General features: G+C 44.2%; 1 protein-coding gene across 2 annotated transcripts in view; it reads right to left on the reverse strand.

Moving 5' to 3' along the window:
• CNOT2 (CCR4-NOT transcription complex subunit 2) overlaps positions 1-22,500 on the reverse strand; it is a 2,080,381-nt gene that overhangs the window by 1,868,335 nt on the left and 189,546 nt on the right. For both annotated transcript variants that reach the window (XM_044087993.1, XM_044087992.1), the window contains exon 3: positions 22,211-22,358. In XM_044087993.1, the coding sequence (XP_043943928.1) occupies positions 22,211-22,358 (148 nt within the window). The remainder of the gene's footprint in view (positions 1-22,210; positions 22,359-22,500) is intronic.

A 22,500-nucleotide genomic window follows, 5' to 3' on the forward strand; every position in this document is an offset into this window, starting at 1 on the left:
GTAATTCAGATACCCTTCTTGCTGAAGTGATGGCTAAAAGGGAAGCTGTTTTCCAAGAAAGGAATTTTAAATTTGCAGTAGCAGCTGGCTCGAAAGGAGGAAGGGTGAGTTTCTCCAATACAAAGTTAAGGTCCAAGGCTAGAGTTGGAGCTCTCCTGGGTGGTCTTAAATTTTTGGCCCCACTGAGAAACTGCTTGAGCAGTGGAAGAGAGAAGAGGGGAGGTTCTGTATTATATAATGAGCTGAAATGGCTGAGGTGTGAATTTTTACTGAGGAAAAAGACAGGCCCTTGTGAAGCATCTCAGTTAAGTATTGTAAAATCTGAGGTAAATTGGGCACTGCTGTGCTCATCCCTTGAGATCGGTTCCAGGCCTAGAATCTTTTCCATTTTTCATTTTTCAGCATAAGATTTTCTAGTACTAGGCCTCCTGGCCTCTAAAATGACATCCATCACTGGTTTACTGAGGGATGGTAAAGGAGAGCTTAGGTAATTAGCCAGGCTGCTAGGTTCAGTGTTTGAAGCTGAGGGTGCAGAATCTGGTTCTCCTGCTGAGACAGCAGGGTAGGAGTCTGAGGCAGGTGCCATGGGCCCAACAGTGACACACTGGCAAGAGGGGGTACCAGTGTTGGCGTGGCCAAGCTGGTGCAATCAAAATCATCCTTGGTTTGTCTTGTTTGATCTTTAGTAGTACTTTGGAGAGCAGAGGCAGAGGAGGAAAGGCATAAACTGATAGGTTTTTCCAGCTGAAAGACAGAGCATCCACTTTCCAAGCTTGTCTGTGGGGAGTCCTTGTACAACATTTTTCCAATTGATAGTTCTGGGGGGAAGCAAACAGACAGGTCTATATCTGGGATCCCCCATTTGCCTGTCAACATGCTGAAAATCCTTGGTTCCAGTTTCCACTCGTGTGGGTCCATGAGGTTTCTGCTTAGTCCGTCTGCCAGTGTATTTAATTTTCCTGGCAGGAATTGAGCTTGTAGATGGACTTGGTAGTTCAAGGCGGTTTTCCACAATGCCATGGCTAGTCTGCAGAGGGGGTAAGAATGTATATCTCCCCTGCTTGTTTATGTACCACATAACAGTGGTGTTGTCAGTCTTTACCATTAATTGTCCTGGAAGAATGCGGTCTTTGAAGGCTGTTAGAGCATTCTGTACAGCTAACATTTCTTAATGACTGATGTGACTGTGCATTTGAATTGGGTTCCATTTGCCCTGAATGCACTTCCCTGCCAGGTGCGCCCCCCCCCCCATGCATAGTCTGATGCGTCTGTTAGGGTTTGGGTGGCATGGGGTAGTGTGAATGGTAGTCCCTTGTTTTGGAGGCAGGTCTCTGCCCACCAAAGGAACTCTAGGCATAGACAAAGAATGATAGGAATCACTGCTTCTAGATCCTGAGAATGTTGACACCATAGGCTTTTTAGATACCATTTTAGTTTCCTCATATGCAATCTTGCATATGGAATTAGAAGAATGCAGGAGGCCATGAACCCCAAGGCTTGTAGTATTTGCCTTGGAGATAGCAGGGTTTTTATGGCCACTTGTTTAAAGTAGGTTGCCAAGTGAATTTGTTTCTCTGGCATGAGGAAAGCCATCTGGGAAGTTTTATTCCAGCTTGCTCCCAGGAATATAATTTGTTAACAGGGTACCAGGTGTAATTTCTTTTCGTTTATGGGGTACCCCAGACAAGTTAGCACCCTTTGTACAAGAGCCAGATGATTCAAAAGTATGTCCTGGTTTTCTGCCTGAATTAGACAATCGTCCAGGTATTGGTATATTTGAATATTTCTTTGCCTGCAAAGTGCAATGACTGGAGCTAGGCACTTTGTGAATATCCTGGGCGCAGCAGATAAGCCAAAGGGCAGTGCAGAGAACTGATAGTGAGTGTGACCTGCTTTGAAGCGTAGGTCTCTTCTGCAAGATTCCCTGATTTGGATGTGCAGGTATGCTTCCTTTAAATGTAGTGTTGTCAACCAGGCATCTTTGCTTAGCATAGGAAGCAACTGGTGAAGAGTCAGTATCTAGAATTTTGGAATCACCAAAAAGGTGTTTAGAGTAGGCAGGTCCAGGATAGGACGCCATGAATTGTCTTTTCTGGGTACCATGAAAAATCTCGAGTAGAAACCTTGTCCCTTTTCCTCTTCTGGTACCAACTGAATAGCCCCTAAGCTTAAGAGAGAGACTACTTGCTTTTAGGCCTCTGTCCACTGATTCTGAGGTAGATTTGGCCAACAGCTTGGAGTTGGTAACATGTGTAAGTGAAATCTGTATCCTTGGGACACTACATTTAAAACCCATTTGTCCTCAGTAATGAGTTCCCAGTTCTTTGCATGAAGTGCAATCTTTCCCCCCAAAGGGGCAGTCAGTTAAGAAGTGCTTGGAAGTTTTAAAAAGAAGCCATTGAGGCAGATTACCATGGGGGGGGTTTATTACTCCCAAATTTGGAAGTGGAGGCTCCCCACTGCTTAGTCCTGTGCGTCCCCTGGGACTGAAGCATGGGTTTGGACTGAGAAGGTCTGGGAGAGGCAGGAAAGGACCAATTCTTAGAAGGCCAATGCATACTAAATATCTTGGGAGGTTGTACTTGTAAAAAATCTTTAACAGTTTGCATAGATTTAGCTTTTTTCTCCATCTTTTTAAGAACTTCTTCTGCCTGGTTGTCAAACAGGCAGTCCTGATTTAAGGAAGCATTAAGTAATTTCACTTTAACATGATCTGGCAAGGATTGCTTCTTAAGCCAAGCATGCCTTCTAAGTACAGACCCAATTACTGCAGCCTTGCAAGTTGCCTCTAGTAAATCAAAACAACATTGCAATGTATGTTTACCAACTTGTTCAGCAGAATGCATAAAATCCTGTAAATCCTTACTTTCAGCACAATCAGGAATCATCATTTTCTGTTTAAGCAATCCAATAATATGCAGCTGATACTTTAACATATGAAACTGGCAATTCAAGGCCCTAATGGCCAAAGTTGCATAAGTGTATACCTTCTTACCCCCCCATCTATCCAACGCCCTGGAGTCTCCATCAGAGGGGGTAGGATTTTTGGCAAAGCTTTAATGCCCTTGGGTCCCTGTGGTTTCAGGATCTGCAGTAGGATTTTTGAAAAGGAACTTGTGAGAGTCAGAACCCTGTAATATCTATCAGGTTTACTGGAAGCAGGAGTTAGAGAGTCAGGGGCCATGCTAGATTCTGAAAAGGCATCATCAACAATGTCCAGTACAGGAGGTACAACTGAAGGCCTGTGCTGGGGCAGGAGTAAGAAATCTCTAAGCCTCTTTTTAGAATCAGAGACATCCTGACTTTCCCAACAAAAAAACTCCCTGAGAGTATGCAAGGTTTCACCAAAAGAGAAATCCTCTGGGAAGGAAGCAGAGGGAATAGAGTCCTCAGCATCAGAATGCTCATAGGTAGATCAGGGTAAATCCTGGTCATCAGAGGAAACAGAAATTTCAGAATCCTGGTCAGAAGTATCATAAGCAAACCCAATCCAAGGTCTCATAGAGGGGGAAGGTTGGCTTCCCCTGATTAAAGTAATAAGGTCTTCAGTCATTCTTATTTGTTTTTTAGGCATAGAGGCCTGACCATGCGGTCTGGGCATCAGTTTTCTAGGCATAGTTCGAGTTTTAGGCCTTGAAGAAGAAGATGGCGTCGGTTTAATATGCAAGTCAGTAGGCCTGAATATATCCTCCGAAGCCGGAGCCTGCACAGCGGCTCCGGACCCACCAAAGGTAGAGCCATCCGCAGGTTCCACAGTTGAAGTTTCTCACGGCACACCGGACTCCAAATGGGTCTCAGTAGAGGCCTGCAAATCTGAAGTATCGGGTATCAGGGCCTGCGAAAGCACCTCACTGAGTACCGGCGAACTGGGCGGCCTGTCTCTGTCTTTAGCTTTGTGTTTTTTCAGAATGTCGGTAGTTGGATGGCTTACTGAAAACATATCAGGATAATTGAACCGAGCACCAAAAAATTTAGAAGCGCAAATATACCGACAACAGACAGTTTGTGGTTTAAATAAGGCACAAAACTGACAGCGAAGTATGTTGTGGTCAGGGCCTTGGCAAGGAATACAGTACGAATGAAAATCTTTATGAGGTATTTGCTTTCCACAAGAAATGCAACTATTTACTTTTACTGACATCGGTTTAGCGCAAGAAAAAGTTTCCCCAATGAGGTACTTAGCTTTTAGTTGAAGACTTCGGTTCTGAAACTTGAAAACGAAAATTTCAGGAGTTGGCCGACCGGCACTTGCGAACTGCTTCTGCTTCAAGCACCGCACGGCAAGAAAGACTGATGTAATGACGTCGGCAGCATGTTTTATACCCCTGACGACCCGACGTCATGGAAGAAGAGACAGCAACCGACATAGGACCCAAGACTTTGTTAATTAGGCCGACTGAGGGCTACTGCATGCAGATAACCCTAATGTAATGACTGCAACAGTGAAACACGAAGAAAACTGATGCATTCCAAGTATTCCAGGATCTTCAGCAATTCACCTGTTGACTCATTCAGCCATGGCAACAAAAAAATGTAGCAGAGGAGGACAAACACCTTCTGTTGCAACTTGAAGGGTACAGACTAGACATGTGAAGGCTAAGAGCAAGAGTTCTAAGTCTTGAAAGCAGTTCAGGGTCCAGGTTAATGCTCCAGGACTTGGATAAGGCAAGTTAGTGAGGTAAATGTATATCTGAATGTCCTGGGTTCTGCAGTAGACTAGTACTGGAACAACTAATTTTTTTTAAAGATCTTAGGCACAACAGCTAACCCTGAAGATAAACTTGCAGTGGGATCCCCCTGCCTTGAATATGACAAAGACCTTGTGGTCCCTTTGCAAGGATTTCTGTAAGCAAGCAACCGTCAGTCTTATGTTTTTCATCAAGGCATGAAGAAACAAGAGGAATAAATTAGCATGCAAGATTAGTATCATGAAATCTGGGACATTCAGGAATTTAAGTCTCGACAGGAAGTAGATATTTCTTAGCGGTACCTCTTCTTGGCATCAGAGAAAATATGACTCCCTCTCTTCATGGCACTTCTCCTACTGTGGCCCGCTATAGCAGCCCCTCCAGTGCAAATACCAACACAAGTCTTTGGTCATCTGGCACTTGAAGCATTCCTTGAAATTCTGGAACATACAAACTGTAATAATGATCCATGGTACACAATCTGCAGCAACCATTTGCCTTCTGTGATTATATTCTATTGTGCTGGAAAAAAGACCTAGACATCCTCAAATCATCTGTGAGGATTGTTCAGAACAAATAGGACTTAAGAGTTGAGGTGGGATGCAGCTGAAAAGAATTGTGACACAGTTACTGTTGCTTCACAAGTCCAGACTCCATGGGCCACCAAGCTTCATTTTCTGTCTTGCCACACTTTTTCTAACCTTCTTCCCATTTGCTTGTTTCATGTCAGTATCAGAGAAAGACTCAGTGTTTAGATGGGTAGACAAGGTTTGATTGAATAAACTGTTTCACTGGGAACCCTGTGGGTAATTTCAGCAAATGCCTGTGCCAAAAAGCAAATTCACCAAATGCCACTTTTAACCCCAGTGGAGGTTGGCCTTTTCTTCACTGATTACTGAGTATGGAGTTAGTATATACCCTTCTTAGAGAGGAAATCCAACGAGGATGACAGTGGTGGACTGTACAGTCAGGTGGCCTGGCAGGCAAAGGTAAGACTGGAGAACTCTGATTTCTCTTTACAGTTTCTTCTTAAAACAGGTACAACACAGGAAGACAAGCTGCGGTCTCTAGGCAAAAATGCACTGCAAGTGTGAGACCTGGCTGGGGATATGATGCTCTCAAGCAGAATTTCTCTATTTTCATAAGTCGATACACTATGCTACAGCCTAAGCCTACTCATAAATATAACAATTAACATTAGCAATACAAACATCAAAAAAAAAAGGACATGATAACCAACAGTACACCCACCTACTACCAGCTCTGCATTTCAAACTCTGAAATGAAAATGATGATGAAGGCTTTTCTTCTCTATGCATCAGGAGTATGGTTATAGTCCTGGTGAGAGTAAATCAGACTGGCTGGAAAAAGTACAGTTTTGTACCTACCATAAATGTAGATGTTCGAGTGCTAATACAGCTGCAGTCATAACAGATGGGGTTTTCCTGCCGTTAGGCGGGTCCTCGGTCGGCCGAATTCCAAAGTCTAGGTCCGGCGTCGGATGTCGTCGCTTCTTCCCTGACGTCAGTGTGACAGGGGTATAAAAAACCCAGCCGATGCCATTTTCTTCAGTTTTTCTTGCCCCAGATGTCAGCTGCCCCCAGAAGGAAGGCAATACATAAATTTATGTAATAATACAATGCAATATAATCAAAAAACAGTAGTTGCAAGCAAATACACCATAAAAGAATACCCCAATCAGGTTGTATGAGGAGGTGTTAGCCATTAGGCCTGTCCCAAGAGGGGAAGGAGGGAGGGAAACCTGGACTGCAGCTGTATTAGCACTCGAACATCTACATTTATGGTAGGTACAAAACTGTACTATGTTCATCGTGCATACAGCTGCAGTCATAACAGATGGGTAGAATCCCAAAGCTAAAAAAGGGGTGGTAGGCACTAAGTGGAACTAGGAGGAGCCAGGATGCCCTGCAAGACTGCAGTGGCAAAGCCCGCTCTAGATTTGGAGTATAATGGTAGGTGATAGTGCTTGGAGAAAGTATGTACAGAACTCCAAGTGGCTGCTTCCAAAATATCTTTGGTAGGAACCCCCCTGAGGAAAGCTGCAGAGGTAGCTGTGGCCCTTGTGGAGTGAGATCTGATGCCTGCAGGTACAGTTTTACCATGGAAAGAGTAACAAAAGTGTATGCAGTGGGATATCCATTTTGAGATTGTCTGTTTGGAAATAGGCTTCCCTTGAGCTCCTGTAGCACAGGACACAAAGAGTTGCTCTGATTTTCTGAAAGGCTTTGTTCTGTCCAAATAATAACGTAGCTGTCTGTGAATGTCCAAGGAATGTAGTAGTCTCTCCCCCTTTGTTTTGAGGATTAGGGTAAAAGGTAGGTAAGTGAATAGCTTGATTCAAGGCTACACTGGATACTACCTTTGGCATAAAGGAAGGATTGGTTCGTAAGGAAACTCTGTCCTGATGGAAAATGATGAAAGGCTTCACAGCCATGAGGGCTTGTAGTTCCGAAACCCTGCGAACTGAGGTGATAGCCAGAAGAAAGGCTGTTTTCCAGGACAAATATTGCAGTTCTGTTGAAGCAGCTGGCTCAAAAGGAGGCAAGGTCAGTTTTTCTAGAATGAAATTGAGATCCCAAGCAGGTATTGGTTGTTTCCTTGGGGGTCTTAGATTCTTAGTCCCTCTGAGGAACTGTCTTAAGAGAGGGTGAGAGAATAAGAGTGGATCAGTGTTGTATTCTGCAGAAATGGCTGAGGCATGGATTTTGATGGAGGAGAATGAAAGTCCACTGCTTAGCATCTCAGCTAGGTACTGTAATATTTGAGGTAAATTCAGTATTCCAGGATTATGACCCTTTTTCTGATTCCAGGCACAAAACCGTTTCCATTTGGCGGAATAGGCTTTTCTAGTAGAAGGCCTTGTGGCCTCCAAAATGACATCCTGCACCTCCTTGGAGAGTAGGGTCTGTTGTGAATTTAAGGAATCTTCCATGCGGCTAGATTGAGTGTTTTCAGCTGACTGTGAAGAGTTTTGAAGTTGTGCTGAGTCAGTAGTAGAGGCATTAGAGGCAGGATCCATGGTGGGGAATGCGTCAGGCTCCTCAGGAGTGGGTACCAGTGTTGTCTTGGCCAGTCTGGAGCAATGAGAATCATCTTTGGTCTGTCTGCTCTGGTTTTTAATAGAACTTTGGGCAGCAGAGGAAGAGGTGGAAAGGCATAAACTGTCATTGTTGTCCAACTGAATGAGAGTGCGTCCACTTTCCAGGCCTGTGGATGAAAGGTCCTTTTGCAGAATTTTGTCAATTGGTGATTTCTGTGGGTGGCAAAGAGATCTATATCTGGCCTTCCCCATGCTTGGATTATCTTTGCAAAAACTTGAGGATGCAACTTCCATTCGTGTGGATCTGTCATATTTCTGCTTAGGTTGTCTGCCAGCGTGTTTTCCTTGCCTGGCAGGTACTGTGCTTGAAGTTCGATTTGTAATTCCAGAGCCGTGTTCCAAAGTGACATGGCTAGCCTGCATAGGGGATATGAATGGGTTCCTCCCTGTTTGTTTATGTACCACATTACTGTGGTGTTGTCTGTCCTCATCAATAGCTGGCCTGGATGCAGTAGGTCTTTGAAAGCCATAACAGCATTTATTACTGCTAGCATTTCCTTTTGATTGATGTGAAGGTGCTTTTCTTTTTGGGACCATTTGCCCTGAATGCACCGATCTGTCATGTAGCGTAGTCCGAGGCGTCTGTTGTGATGACTTGATTTGCTTGAGGCTTGCAGAATGGGAGACCTGTGTTTCTTTGGCATGCTTGAGCCCACCACAGAAATTCCTTTTGAAGACATGGAATCAGTGGTATAATTGTTTCCAAACTGTGGCTGTGTTGAGACCATAAGTTTTTTAGGTACCATTGAAGTTTCCTCATATGCAGCTTTGCACATGGGATTAGCAGGATGCAAGATGCCATGAATCCCAGAGCCTGCAGGATTTTCCTTGCAGTCAGCCTGGTGAAGGTTGCCAGTTTTCTGAAGCATTGAGTTATTGCCCTTGTTTCTCTGGCGTGAGGTAGGCCATCTGGGTATTTGTATTCAAGCTGGCACCCAGGAAAATTATTGTTTGAGAGGGTATTAGCCTTGATTTCTTTTTGTTGATTGTGTATCCCAGAGAATTCAACAACATTATTACAAACGCCAGATGTTTCAGAAGTATGTGTTTGCTGTCCGCTTGGATCAGGCAGTCATCCAAATATGGGTATATTTGTATCCCTTGAAGTCTGCAGAAGGCAATTACTGATGCCAGGCATTTCGTGAACACTCTGGGTGCAGTAGATAAGCCAAAGGGCAATGCAGAGAATTGATAATGGGTTGAACCTGCAAGAAATCTGAGGTATCTTCTGCAATCTTGTCTGATTGGGACATGCAGGTATGCCTCCTTGAGGTCCAATGTTACCAGCCAAGACTCCTTGCCCAGCATGGGAAGAAGCTGCTGTAATGTGAGCATCTTGAATTTTGGTACGAGTAAAATGTGTTTAGGATGGATAGGTCCAAAATAGGTCTCCAATCTTTGCCCTTCCTTGGTACCAGGAATAGTCTGGAATAAAAACCTTGACCCTGTTCTTGTGCAGGTACCTCTTGAATAGCTTTCATGTCCATGAGATCTGAAATTTGTTTTTGTGCCTCTGCCCTTTGATTGTGTGGCAGGTTTGGCATGCCTCTCATTTTTGGAAGGGTGTGAAAGTGGAATCTGTAGCCTCTGTCTATAATGTCCAGGATCCATTTGTCTTTTGTGACAATATGCCAATTTGTCGAAAATAATGCCAGTTTTCCGCCTAAAGGTGCTGCCATTTGAGCCTTGCTTGGCATACAAAGGGGAAAGTCATTGGTTCTGCTTTCTGAATGGCTGTGAACTATCCTCACCACCTCTTTGTGTAGGTGCTTGCCATTATCTGCCTCTAAATGATCCTTGAGATTGCCCTCTACCCCTCGGGCGCCTGTATCTGCCTCTTTGGGGTCTGTCCGTGGCTGGAAAGGACCAATTTTTTAAGGCCAATTTCTACTGAAACGTGGAGGTTGTACCTGTAGGAAAACTTTCACTGTTTGCATTGATTTTGCCTTTTCCTCCATTTTCTTTAATACCTCCTCAGCTTTAACACCAAACAATACATCTTTTTGAAGAGGTGCATCTAGTAATTTAGCTTTGACATGATCTGGTAAGGTTTGCTCTTTGAGCCAAGCATGTCTACGTATGACTGAACCTGTAACAGCAGCTCTACATGAGGCCTCTAAAGCATCAAAACCACATTGCAAGGTATGTTTACCCACTTGCTCTGCACTATGTAACAAATCCTGCAACTCCTTCAAGTCTGGTTGTTCAGGTTGTGACATTTTGCTTTTCAACTGAGATAACAGAAACTGTTGATACTTTAACATATGGAAGTGACAGTTTAATGCCCTCATGGTTAAGGTGGCCGAGGTGTATACCTTTTTCTCCCACCTTTCTAAAGCTCTGGAATCTCTCTCTGAAAGTAATGGATTTTTGGCAGTGGAGGCCTCAATTCCCTTGGGACCCTGTGAAATAGTTTCCGGGTCAGCCGCATGGCTTTTGTATAGGAATTGGTGTGAATCAGGCACCCGGTAATACCGGTCAGGCTTGACTGAAGCTGGAGGTAAAGAATCTGAGTTAAGGCTGGCCTCCGAATACACATCATCTAGTATGTCTAAGACAGGAGGTATAGCCAGAGGCCTGTGCTGAGGGAGCAAGAGGAAATCCCTAAGCCTTTTCTTGGAGTCTGAGTACTCTTGGCCTTCCCAGTGGAAGTGTTCCCTCAAGGTATGTAAGGTTTCCCCAAAAGTGTAATCCTCAGGGGGGGAGACAGAGGGAATGGACTCCTCTGCATCAGAATCTTCAAAAGGGGAGTATGAATGTTCCTGGTCTTCAGAATGTTCTGAAGGAATGGAGGCCTGGTCCGAGGAAGGGTATTCTTCCTCCACTCTGGGCCTTTTGTCCGAGGGGGGTTGAGAACCCCTGATAAGAGTAATCAAATCCTCAGCCATTTTGAGCATCTGCTTTTTAGGCATGGGGCCTTGAGAGGGGCCCTGTGGAGCTTGTCTTTCAGTATGCATGGCTGCTTTAGACTTAGTGAAAGCCTTAATGGAAAAAGAAGAAGAAGGCCTGAAGACACCTTGAGAGGTGGCAGGCCTGTCTAAACTTTCCCCGCCAAGAGTGGCTTCGGTATCTGTAGTCAGGGTGTGGGCCGAAAAGCCTGCGACCTCGGGCACAGAAGACACCGCCAATGAAGTGTCATCGGTAGTCAGGGGCTGCATAGGCACCTCGCTGAGAACCGGAGCACCTGTAGTCGGCTTTAGCGTGGTGTCGGTAGAAGTCGCGGACCTCGTATGTCGGTCCTTATATTTGCGTCTTTCACTCAAAACTGGAGTTGGAGTATCCGACGACATAATGTAATTAAACTTTTTGCCAAAATAGTGTTGGGCGAACTCCGCCCGCCGCTTAATAGTGCGTCTGTTGAATGTAGCACAAAAATGACAGGCAGAGATGTCGTGGTCTGGGTCTAAGCAAGGAATGCAGAGGGAATGAAAATCCTTATGCGGTATTTGCTTCCCACATGAAATGCAATTATTAACTTTGTCTGACATCGGTCTGAGGCAAGAAAAGTTTCCATACTAAGAAAAGAACAACTAAGCCACAAAAGAAAACCAAACAAATGGACTCAGGAAGCAGCTCTTGAATAAGCCCAACGAGAAAAGTTTCCCCAACGGGGTACTTAGCTTTCAAGAAGACTTCGGTTGAAAAATATTCGTAATCTCAGGAGCTGGCCGACCGGCACTTGCGAACTGCTTCTGCTTCGGGCACCGCGCGGCAAGAAAGACTGAAGAAAATGGCGTCGGCTGTGTTTTTTTATACCCCTGTCGCACTGACGTCAGGGAAGAAGCGACGACATCCGACGCCGGATCTAGACTTTGGAATTCGGCCGACCAAGGACCTGCCTGACGGCAGGAAAACCCCATCTGTTATGACTGCAGCTGTATGCACGATGAACATCAGGGGATGCAAAGCTCTGGAAGTCAGGCTAGGTATCAAACACTGCCTGTAGCAGAGTTTCTGAAGGTCATAATTGCAGTAGTGATCCAAATAAAGAACGCACATTGATTAGTCACAATTGTTTTGTCCAGGTTCACTAAACAGATGTGAATGACTCTGGCAAACTCTGATGATCCTTTCAATATCCACAGCAGGACAGAGAACTAAATCAGTGTTTCATGGTTGGGAGGGAAACGGCACTGCTCCTCGTGAATCAGATTAATGATTATAAAAGCCTGTCTTCTTTCTTTCTCTGTTTTTTTAATACTCGCTTTTTCTCCCCACTACCTGCTTGCCAAAAGTCCTACCCTTGAGCAACAACCATTCAACTCCCACAATCCCTTCGTCATCCCCCTTCGATATTCATACACAAACAGAGAATGAAAACACTGTTCTATGGGAGACAGAATTTGCACCGCTCTTTGTGAAACACTGGCATGACTACAACAGTTTCTCTCTCTCTCTTTTTTTTAAATGTTCTTTTTTTTTCTCTCCATCAGCTACCAACCATGTACCACACTTAGGCAGCAGTGAATCGCAAGAGGCAGCCATCTAAGCAGCCATTAGGATAATTTTTGTGTATCCTAAACCCTCAATGCCCAAAGGCAGTCAACAGATTTAGCTTGCTATACTGGCCTCTTTACATGTACACTACTGTGCATACCTGGCTACAGCTCATGTCACTTGGAATGCATACCTCCACTCTGACCCTACTGCTGCAGGTATAACCACAATGCATTCAGCCTCAAATGGGTATAAGTACAGCAGAGGTCCTTGCTACCTCCCATAATCCAGGATAACCAAACTGGCATCAGCCTCTCAGTCCTATCCTCCCCAAGCCGGCACCTCTAGCGCTCGGGACAGTAATCAAACTTTGGTTATCCGGGTAGTAGTCGGGGCTTCATCCTGCTATAATACTGAAATCTCCTTTTCCTGCATCTAAGTAAAGGTTTTCTCAAACAGCCTGAGAAACACGACTCCTCTACAAATGGAACACATTTTTTCTGCTCAATTTTTGGAAAATAGAAACCACCACTCTTTCCAAGCAACAATGAAAAGATACACTATGTATGATATCCCAACATCCATGGCAGAAAGTCATCCACTCCTGTAGCTTTGCCACAGTGGAACTAGAGTCATTCAGTGACCTCAACAATGGAGATTTTAACAAAAGGTGCTAACTAAAACTAAAGGAGGGGAGGCAGATTATCAGTGAAACCTCAATCTAGCAGCCAGAGTCACACATTCTTCAGAAAAATACTGCACATCACAGTATCCATGGTACATATGTCATGCAGTGTTTTCACTCAAAGCCTCAGAAACGCACAGTCAATTTTAGGGCCACATGCTTCAAAAAGTTTCATCTACCAGAACCCAAAGAGGATCACTATGACAAAAAGTACAGTTTTGTACCTACCATAAATGTAGATGTTCGAGGATTCCATTGCTGCAGTCCTGACTATTGGGTATAGTCCGCGTCCAGTCGGCCCGAATACCAGAGTATAAGGCTGACGTCGGTCAGGGCGCATTAGACTGACGTCAGTACGTCAGGGTACTAATGCGCATGACCGACGTCATATCCTCAGTCTTTTCTTGCCCCAGATGTCAGAAGACCCTAAAAAGACAAACCCCAAAAAACCTGCACCAAAAACATGTACAATATATACAACAATATATACAAAAATATAAACATGTAAACTCACCTACACAACCACCCCTAAATACAGAGGGAAGGAGGGAGGGTAAATTGGACTGCAGCAATGGAATCCTCGAACATCTACATTTATGGTAGGTACAAAACTGTACTATGTTCTTCGCCTTCCATTGCTGCAGTCCTGACTATTGGGTAGAATCCCAAAGCAGAGGTAAGGGAGGCTGGCAAATTATAAAGAAGTAGGAGCTGACAACATGCCTTGCAAAACAGCTGTGGCAAAACCAGCCCTAGACTTAGAGTAGATAGGAAGGTGATAATGCTTAGAGAAAGTATGCACTGAACTCCAAGTAGCTGCTTCCAAAATATCCTTAGTTGCCACCCCTTAGAAATGCTGTTGAAGTGGCAGTAGCCCTAGTGGAATGAGGCCTAATCCCAGCTGGAATCTCCTTGCCATGATGGGAATAACAAAATGCAATGCAAAAGCCAATCCACCTAGAAATAGTTTGTTTTGACACAGGCTTGCCCTGAGAACTCAAAGCAAAAGAAACAAACAACTGCTGAGACTGCCTAAAATCCTTAGTCCTGCTTAAATAATAACGCAATTGCCTGTGTACATCTAAAGTGTGCAAAATCTTTTCCCCTTTATTTTGAGGGTCTGCAAAAAAGGTAGGCAAATGAATAGTTTGGTTTAAAGCCACACTAGAAACCACCTTAGGCATAAAAGAAGGATTAGTACGTAATGATACCCTATCCTTATGAAAAATCAAAAAGGGCTCTACTGCCATAAGGGCCTGCAACTCAGACACCCTTCTTGCAGAAGTAATAGCCAACAGAAAAGCAGTCTTCCATGACAAGTATTTCAATTCAGCAGTAGCTGCAGGCTCAAAAGGTTGTAGAGTAAGTTTTTCCAACACAAAATTGAGATCCCAAGCAGGAGTAGGAGCTCTACGTGGGGGTCTTATATTCTTTGCCCCTCTAAGAAACTGCTTGAACAAAGGATGCGAAAACATAGGTGGGTCACAATCATAGTGAGCTGAAATTGCTGCAGCATGAATCTTTATGGAAGAGAAGGACAAACCTTTGTCCAATAATTCAGTAAGATATTGAAGAGCCACACTCAAATTAGGCTCAGAAATCTCCAAATTCTTTGCCGTACTCCAAAATAAAAATCTCTTCCATTTTTCTGCATACACTTTCCTTGTACTAGGTCTTCTAGCTTCCATAATCACATTTAAAACTTGTTGAGGAAGTTGAGACCTGCTGTGTTTCAACACAGAATATGCCAAGCTGTTAGATGAAGAGAGTGTAGCTTGACATTGAGCAGATGACCGTCCTTCTGAGATAACAGATGAGGAATCAGAGGTAAAGGCCATGGAGGCTTCTTTACCAGACTCCGTAGTAGAGGGTACCAGTGTTGCCGAGGCCAATCTGGAGCTATCAAAATCATCCTTGGCCTGTCTTGTCTGACCTTTAACAGTACCTTTGGAAGAAGAGGTAGAGGTGGAAAGGCATACACATGAAGGTTTTTCCAACTGAAAGACAGAGCATCCACTTTCCAAGCTGTGTGATGAAACCCCTTTGTGCAATACTTTGGCAGCTGGTGGTTTAGTGGAGAAGTGAACAGATCTATGTCTGGAGTTCCCCATGACACTGTCAGTTTCTGAAATACATGAAGATCCAGTTTCCACTCGTGGGGATCCATGATTTGTCGGCTTAACACATCTGCTAAGGAGTTCTGTGCTCCTGGCAGAAACCTTGCCTGAAGAGTTAGTTGCAGGCTTAGCGCAGTCTCCCATAAAATCATTGCTTGCCTGCATAGAGGATAAGAATGTGTTCCCCCTTGCTTGTTGATGTACCACATGACAGTTGTGTTGTCTGTTAGAATCAACACCTGCCCTGGAAGAAGTAACTCCTTGAAAGCCATTAATGCAAACTGGACTGCTAACATCTCTTTCATGTTGATATGTAGATGCTGTAGTCGGGCAGGCCACTTGTCTTGTATCCACTTTCCATTTAGATGAGCTCCCAAGCAATGTCCGAGGCATCTGTCGTCAAGATTTGACTTGCCTCTGGCCGGGTCACAGACAGTCCCTTGTTTAGGTGACATTCCTGAGCCCACCACAAGAATTCTTTTTGAAGGCAAGGTATTATTGGAATGACAGTGTCCAAATCCTGGCAGTGCTGTGTCCATACATTTTTGAGATACCATTGTAACTTCCTCATATGCAGTTTGGCATTGGGAAGCACCAGAATACAAGATGCCATGAACCCTAATGCTTGAAGGACTGTCCTTGCAGTCAGCACGGACTGATGCGATAGTTGATGGAAGTAAAGTGACAGACTCTTTTGTTTGTCCGGGGTTAACCAGGCCATCTGGGCTGCTGTATTCAGTCTCACACCCAGAAAGCACATGTCTTCAGAGGGTACTAGACTGGACTTTATTTCGTTCACAGAATACCCTAGGCATCTTAGCACTGCAATAACATATTCCAGGTGCTGTAGAAGAACTTCCTTTTCTTGAGCCAGAATCAGGCAGTCGTCCAAGTAAGGATAGATTTGAATTCCTTGAAGCCTGAAATAAGCTATTACTGGAGCCAGAACCTTTGTGAACACTCTGGGCGCAGTAGATAAGCCAAAGGGCAATGCAGAGAACTGATAATGAGAATTTCCAGCTCGAAACCGCAGATACTTCCTGCAACTTAGCCTTATAGGCACATGAAGGTAAGCTTCTTTGAGATCTAAAGTTACCATCCAGTGATTTTTGCCCAGCAGAGGTAAAAGCTGTTGTAACGTCAACATCTTGAACTTGGGAATGTCCAGATAAGTGTTGAGGAGAGATAAATCCAAAATTGGTCTCCACGTGTTTCCCTTCTTTGGTACAAGGAACAGGCGAGAATAAAATCCTAGGCCCCTTTCTGATACAGGGACTGGCTGAATGGCCCCTATGTGAAGTAACTGAGAAACTTGCTTGTGAGCCTCTTTTCTTTGTGGAGGAGGAACGTCTGGCATGCCTTTGAAAGGGGGGATTGTATGGAAATAAAATCTGTAACCGTGGTGAATGATATCCAACACCCATTTGTCTTGAGTAATTAAATCCCAATTTTCTTTGAAAAGAGACAGTCTTCCTCCCAAAGGAGCTGCCAAACGAGAATCTGCTGGCAGCTGAAAAGACAGGTCATTGGGTCTGTTTACGAAAGGACTGACCCTGCCCTCACCAGAAGTCTGAGCAGGCGAACTCCTGTTCTAGGCCTAAAAGAACCTTGAGGCCTGCCCCTACCACGCCTAGACCTACCCCTAGACTGAGAATCATAAGCAGGATATGTCCACCCCTTAGCAGGCCAATTTCTACTAAACTTCGGTGGCTGCACCTGCAAAAAATCTTTAACAGTTTGCATAGACTTAGCTTTGTCCTCCATTTTCTTTAAAACTGCTTCCACAGGCGATCCAAACAACACATCAGACTGTAAAGGAGCATCCAAAATCCTTGTCTTAACATGCTCAGCTAAATTCTGATCCTTCAACCATGCATGCCTGCGAAGAACAGAACTGGTAGCAGCCACCCTCGAGGAGGCCTGTACAGCATCAAAACCACATTGCAAAGAATGCTTACCCACTTGTTCAGACACATGAACCAAATCCAGCAACTCTTTACACTCAATACCTTCCGCCAAAGCATCCACCTTAGATTTCAATTGTGAAAGGAGATAATTCTGATATTTTAGCATGTGAAACTGACAATTCAAAGCTCTCATGGCTAGAGTGGAAGAAGTATACACTTTCTTTCCCCACCTATCCAAAGCCCTTGCCTCTTTATCAGTGGGAACAGGATTTTTAACCACAGAGGCCTTTACACCCTTAGGCCCTTGAGAAATAGTTTCTGGGTCCGCCCTAGGACTCTTAAACAAATATTTATGAGCTTCGGGCACCCTATAATACCTATCAGGCTTAACAGGAGCAGGAGGCAAAGAATCAGGGTTCAGGGAAGCCTCTGCAAAAACATCTTCCACCACATTCAACACAGGAGGAATAGCTAAAGGCCTATGCTGGGGTAAAACAAGAACTCCCAAGCCTTTTCCTGGAATCAGAGTAATCCTGGCCTTCCCATTTAAAGTGCTCCCTCATGGAATGCAAAGTCTCTGAAAATGAGAAATCCTCAGGCGGAGAAGCTGTAGGAGTGGAATCATCCACATCAGAATCAGAATAAGTGGGATACTCCTGCATCTCTTCCACAGAAGATTCTGAAGCCTCTGAACACTGCTCAAAACTATCAAACTCCGGTTCCACCCTAGGCCTCTTATCAGGCGGAGGCATAGAACCCCTAATCATAGTAATCAAATCTTCTGCCATTTTAAGCATATGTTTCTTAGGTACAGAACCCGAAATGCTAGGAGAAGCCCGCACTAAAGCTGAACTAGGCCTACCCCTTAAAGAAGTTTTGGCAACAGAAGGAGAGGCTCTAACTACCTTGGGAAGAGAGGGAAGAACAGTCACCTGAGAAGCCCCCTCAGCCTGGCCTACCTCCTGAGAAGGCACATCCTGTAAGAGTATAGTTTCTGCCTGGGACTCCATGGAAACTCCTGGCAAAACCTCCGGCTCCACTGAGCCTTCTAAAGAACCGACGTCCGGGACTGCCGGTTCCTCAACCCTAGGCTTCACTGTTTTATCCTTGCGCTTCTTGAGGAAGCGGCGCCGGAGCATCCGTCGTCATTTTATAATTGCAACGCTTCCCAAACACTAACCTGGCACAGTCTAACCTCCTCTTAATAGTGCGTTTGTTAAACCTAGCACAAGAGCGGCAACCAACAACGCCGTGCTCAGGCCCTAAGCAAGGTATACACAAGGTATGATAATCCCTATGCGGTATCTGTTTCCCACAAGAAATACAGTTATTCACTTTTTCTGACATCCGGTAAAATACTGAGGCAAGACAAAATCAAAATGTTCCCCAACGGGTACTTAGCCAACTCTGTTTCGGTCTGAAACTCCGGTTTCGGAAATATTTCAGTACGCCAACCTGCACTCGCAAAACTGCTTCTGCATCGGACCATGCGGCAAAAAAGACTGGGGATATGACGTCGGTCATGCGCATTAGTACCCTGACGTACTGACGTCAGTCTAATGCGCCCTGACCGACGTCAGCCTTATACTCTGGTATTCGGGCCGACTGGACGCGGACTATACCCAATAGTCAGGACTGCAGCAATGGAAGACGAAGAACATCTGCAAATGCTTCTTTAAAAGCCAACTTAGTGTGCCTTATTAGCTCTGTGGTGTACAGGCTTATAGCCCTGATTAAAACTTGGATGACCTGGGTTTTTAATTGGCAGCCCAGATGCAGGTTGGTGGAATCAGTGAATGGGTTGTGCACGGTCGGGTTTCCGGGAGGAAAGTGAGTGTCTACGGGTGTGCATGCCAAGAGATTTCCTGAGTTGATACCATAGAAGCCCACAAAGCACCTGTTCCAAGGGAGGGAAGCAGTCAACTGCAAGCTTACGTCACTTGCGTATGACATGTCTACCGCATGCCTCCCTAAGGAATAGGCATGCTCAGGGAGCTGGAACTTGCAGAAAATCACCAAATCAAAGCAGATGGCAATACCGACCGCTACATCTTAGTCTGAAAAGAACAAATGGGTTAACAGGTTTTCACCCTTTAGGGATCAAACAAGTCAAATAAGGTGTCCATAAGGGAGGCCAGTCAACTGTGGATGAGGCAAATATGAAAAAAAAATGCTCTGAGGATCTCTCTTGCAGTACAGGACTTAAAGGGAAGAACAGAAACAGAAAGGAAGTAATTGATCAGGCTCTGTGTCTGGAAGAAGAAAGACCTGTTTAAGTTTGGCGTCTAGCCTGTACCAAGAAAACTAGGTTTTGGGTAGGTATTAATACTGACTTTTTCAGACTGACTGCGTGAAACCCAGGTCCTGAATTAAGGTAATGGTAAATCTGAAATTAGTTAAGAGTACCTGTTGAGATGTGATCTGTATTAAGGTTGTCCAAATAAGGGAATATCTGCATTCCCCAAATCATGAAGTAAGCTATTACTGGGCTGAGGCACTCTGTAAATACTCTGGGGGCTGTAGAAATTCCAAAAGGCAAAGCAGAGAACTTTAAGTGTGATTTGGCAGAAGAAAAACCTCAAATTTCCTACAAGCTGGGTGAACAGAAATGTGAAGAAAGGCATCCTTTAGGTACACAGACACTATGAAGCCTTGAGGAAGGATAAATGGAAGCACAGCCTGCAGGGATAACATCTTGAAAGATGGAACAAGGAGAAAGGTGTTGAAGGTTGAGATATCCAGAATTGATCTCCACTCACCTAATTTTCTTGGCCTGTGAAATACTATGGAATATAACCCCTTTCTCCATATTGTGGAGGCACCAGTTCTATTGTGAACTGGTCTAGCAAGGTTTGAATGATGGAACAGAGCAATTGTAAATTATTTTGTGGAGGAGGAATGCCAATGAAAGGACTGACTTCTTTCCAGGTCATTCTGTATCCCACTTATATGACAGAGCACCCATTTGTCTGAAGTGATGAGTAGCCAGTTTCTAAATGGAAGGAAAGAACCAAAGGATGGAGAGATGGAAAGTTAGTAGTCAGGCAGACCTGTTTAGGTAAGGCGGCCTCCCGGAAATAGAATCCCTGCTGGGTTTGTCCTGGAATCTTTTCCTAGGCATTTTTTTTTGTCATTATGAGAAAGCGGTGGGTTTTGCATAGGAGTTCCTTTAGTATCTTGGCACAGAAGTTAAAAAAAAAAAAATTCAATCAGTCTGCAGTCCTTCATACTTTTACCTTGGTCATGAAATTCTCTGAAAAGACTGGCAGCATCCAGACTAGACAAAAGGTCTTTGTTTAAAGAAAAGTCTAGGAGTTTCACACCATAATATCTTCAAGAAGGGGCTGAGAACACAATCAAGTACACATCCTGATCTCAGAACCTGTAGCAGTTGCCCTAGAGGAGGCTTCCACTGCCTCATACCTGTACTTAAAGCTGTGCCTAGCTACTTGGGATGCCTGTGACACCAAAGATAAAGCCTGTTGTTTATTGGAAGATTGTTCAGGGGAGGACAAAATTTTATTTAAACTGCTGAGGAAAGATGACAGGATTTAGTGATTTCAGACGTATAATTCAGACCTCTGAAAGCTACAGTGGAAGTAGTACAAATCTTTTCCTCCAGTCTGTCCACTGCTCAGCAGTCTTTATTTGAAGGAAAAACACTGTCAGCAGGAATCAACTTAGAAGGCATACAGAGGGGTCTGCCACAGGATTTTCTGCAAACATTTCAAGTCCTCAGGTAACTTGTAAAACATGTCAGTCCTTTTAGGTGCTAGTGGCTGGGCATCTGGTATAGTGGAAGTGGATGGAAAAGCTTCAAGAACAGGAGGTGCACGACCAGGGGTGCCTACTTCCAAGACATTATAGTACCTCAGTTGAACTGCAAAAACCTGCTTTGATTGCCATCCAGAATGCTTCATCATATCACAGTTTCCCCAAATGAAGCCTCTTCAACAGGGGAGTCTGGCGAAAGCGAATCTTCATCACCTGAGGCCACTTGACCTGGTAAATGGATTTGGGCTGAACAGGCCAAAGAGTGCTCATCTGAGTCGCATTCCTTTTTATGCTCAGAAGTGTCTGCCTCTTTTGTGGAGTGAAAGACAAAACAGTAGTAGTGGGCTCTGAAAGGAATGGTAGTCAGATTGCCACTATGGCATTAAATAGATTCTATGAAAAATCCATCCACTTATTTTCTTTGAATGTCTGGAGGGAAGAAATGTTTTTAGCATTTTGTTGCTTTTTTCTTGGTGTGATGTCTACTTTGAACAAATGCAGAGTCTCTAACCCCTGATAAGCCTCGATGATCGATCCTGGAATTCACTCTATAAAGAAGATCCACAGTATACCTTCAGAAATGATTAAGTGGGGTTCCCCTCACACTGTTAGCAGTAACTTACGATATACAAACCTCAGATGCCATTATGGCCATCACCAGGGTCGTAGTTGCAGGAGTCTGAGCATGTGTCAGGCGGACTTCAGCTTCTGCAACCTCTGAGTACATCTGAGTCTGACTAGGCAGTTACGATATCAGGCTTAGGCCTCAAACTGTAGAGAAGTCCACAACTTTTGCTTTGGTGAGGCACTTAAGGAGGGGAGTTTAAAAGTAGGAATTAAGAGACAAAAACTGTATTCTTAGGTCTATGAAACAAAATTTTGTAGTAGTGCTCTGTACCCAGACAGAAAAGGCACTGGGAGCAGAGATGCTTGCAGGGAATATGCCCACTGCAATCACACTTTCCCCCTTCTAGTGGACTTCTAATACAGCAACAAACAGCAACACAATTGAGAAACAAAGGAAAAATCCTCAAGAGGGTGACCAGTGCAGGCCAATGGTAGTAATGACCACCATATGCATTCAGACTTAGAGCAAGATAGTCTGAAGATTTACGCTCCATATGTCCACTTATGTACCCTTATGCCTGCAGACTTGGGTCATACATTGGATGCATGGCTCTAGGAAAGGTTTTGGCTTTGATATCCTAGCCACTTGTTTAGGTTATTTGGAGAGATCACCCAAAATTTTGTAATACCGCAAAAGTGATCTAAGGAAGGACATCTGACAAACTTATTCTCAAGTTACTTATGAATCTGCCCTTGCTACACGTAAAAAAGCACATTTTTGCATAACAATAAACAATTTCCAGTTTTAGGGTCAGTAGTGTGAAGGAATATTTTTTGTAACAGGTTACAGCAACCTAACTAAACTAAACCAGGTATTTTCATCTGTCACTACTACTGTCGTATGCATGACATACCTGCTTGGTGATGGGGGCGTATGAAGTGACATTGTTGGTACCCCTGTTGTTGGTGTTACATGGCTCGGTAACTGCGTACCTTGTGATAAGCTACGACTTAATTGAGGAGTATTGTTGCTCAAGCCCCTCATTGGAAGGCTTAGTGCACCTGTAAAATTAAGACAACAGTTTTGTGACATTTTTAAGAGCTTACATTGACATATTATTCAACTGTAAAAAGTGGCAGACAAAACTTAACCTTAGTACTTTAACACTGTCTAAAGAGAAGAAAAAATGTTACTAGCAAGTAC

This window comes from Protopterus annectens, chromosome 11.part0 (genome assembly GCF_019279795.1).
Source record: "Protopterus annectens isolate FY-2018-M chromosome 11.part0, PAN1.0, whole genome shotgun sequence".
Classification (NCBI taxonomy): Eukaryota; Metazoa; Chordata; order Ceratodontiformes; family Protopteridae; genus Protopterus; species Protopterus annectens.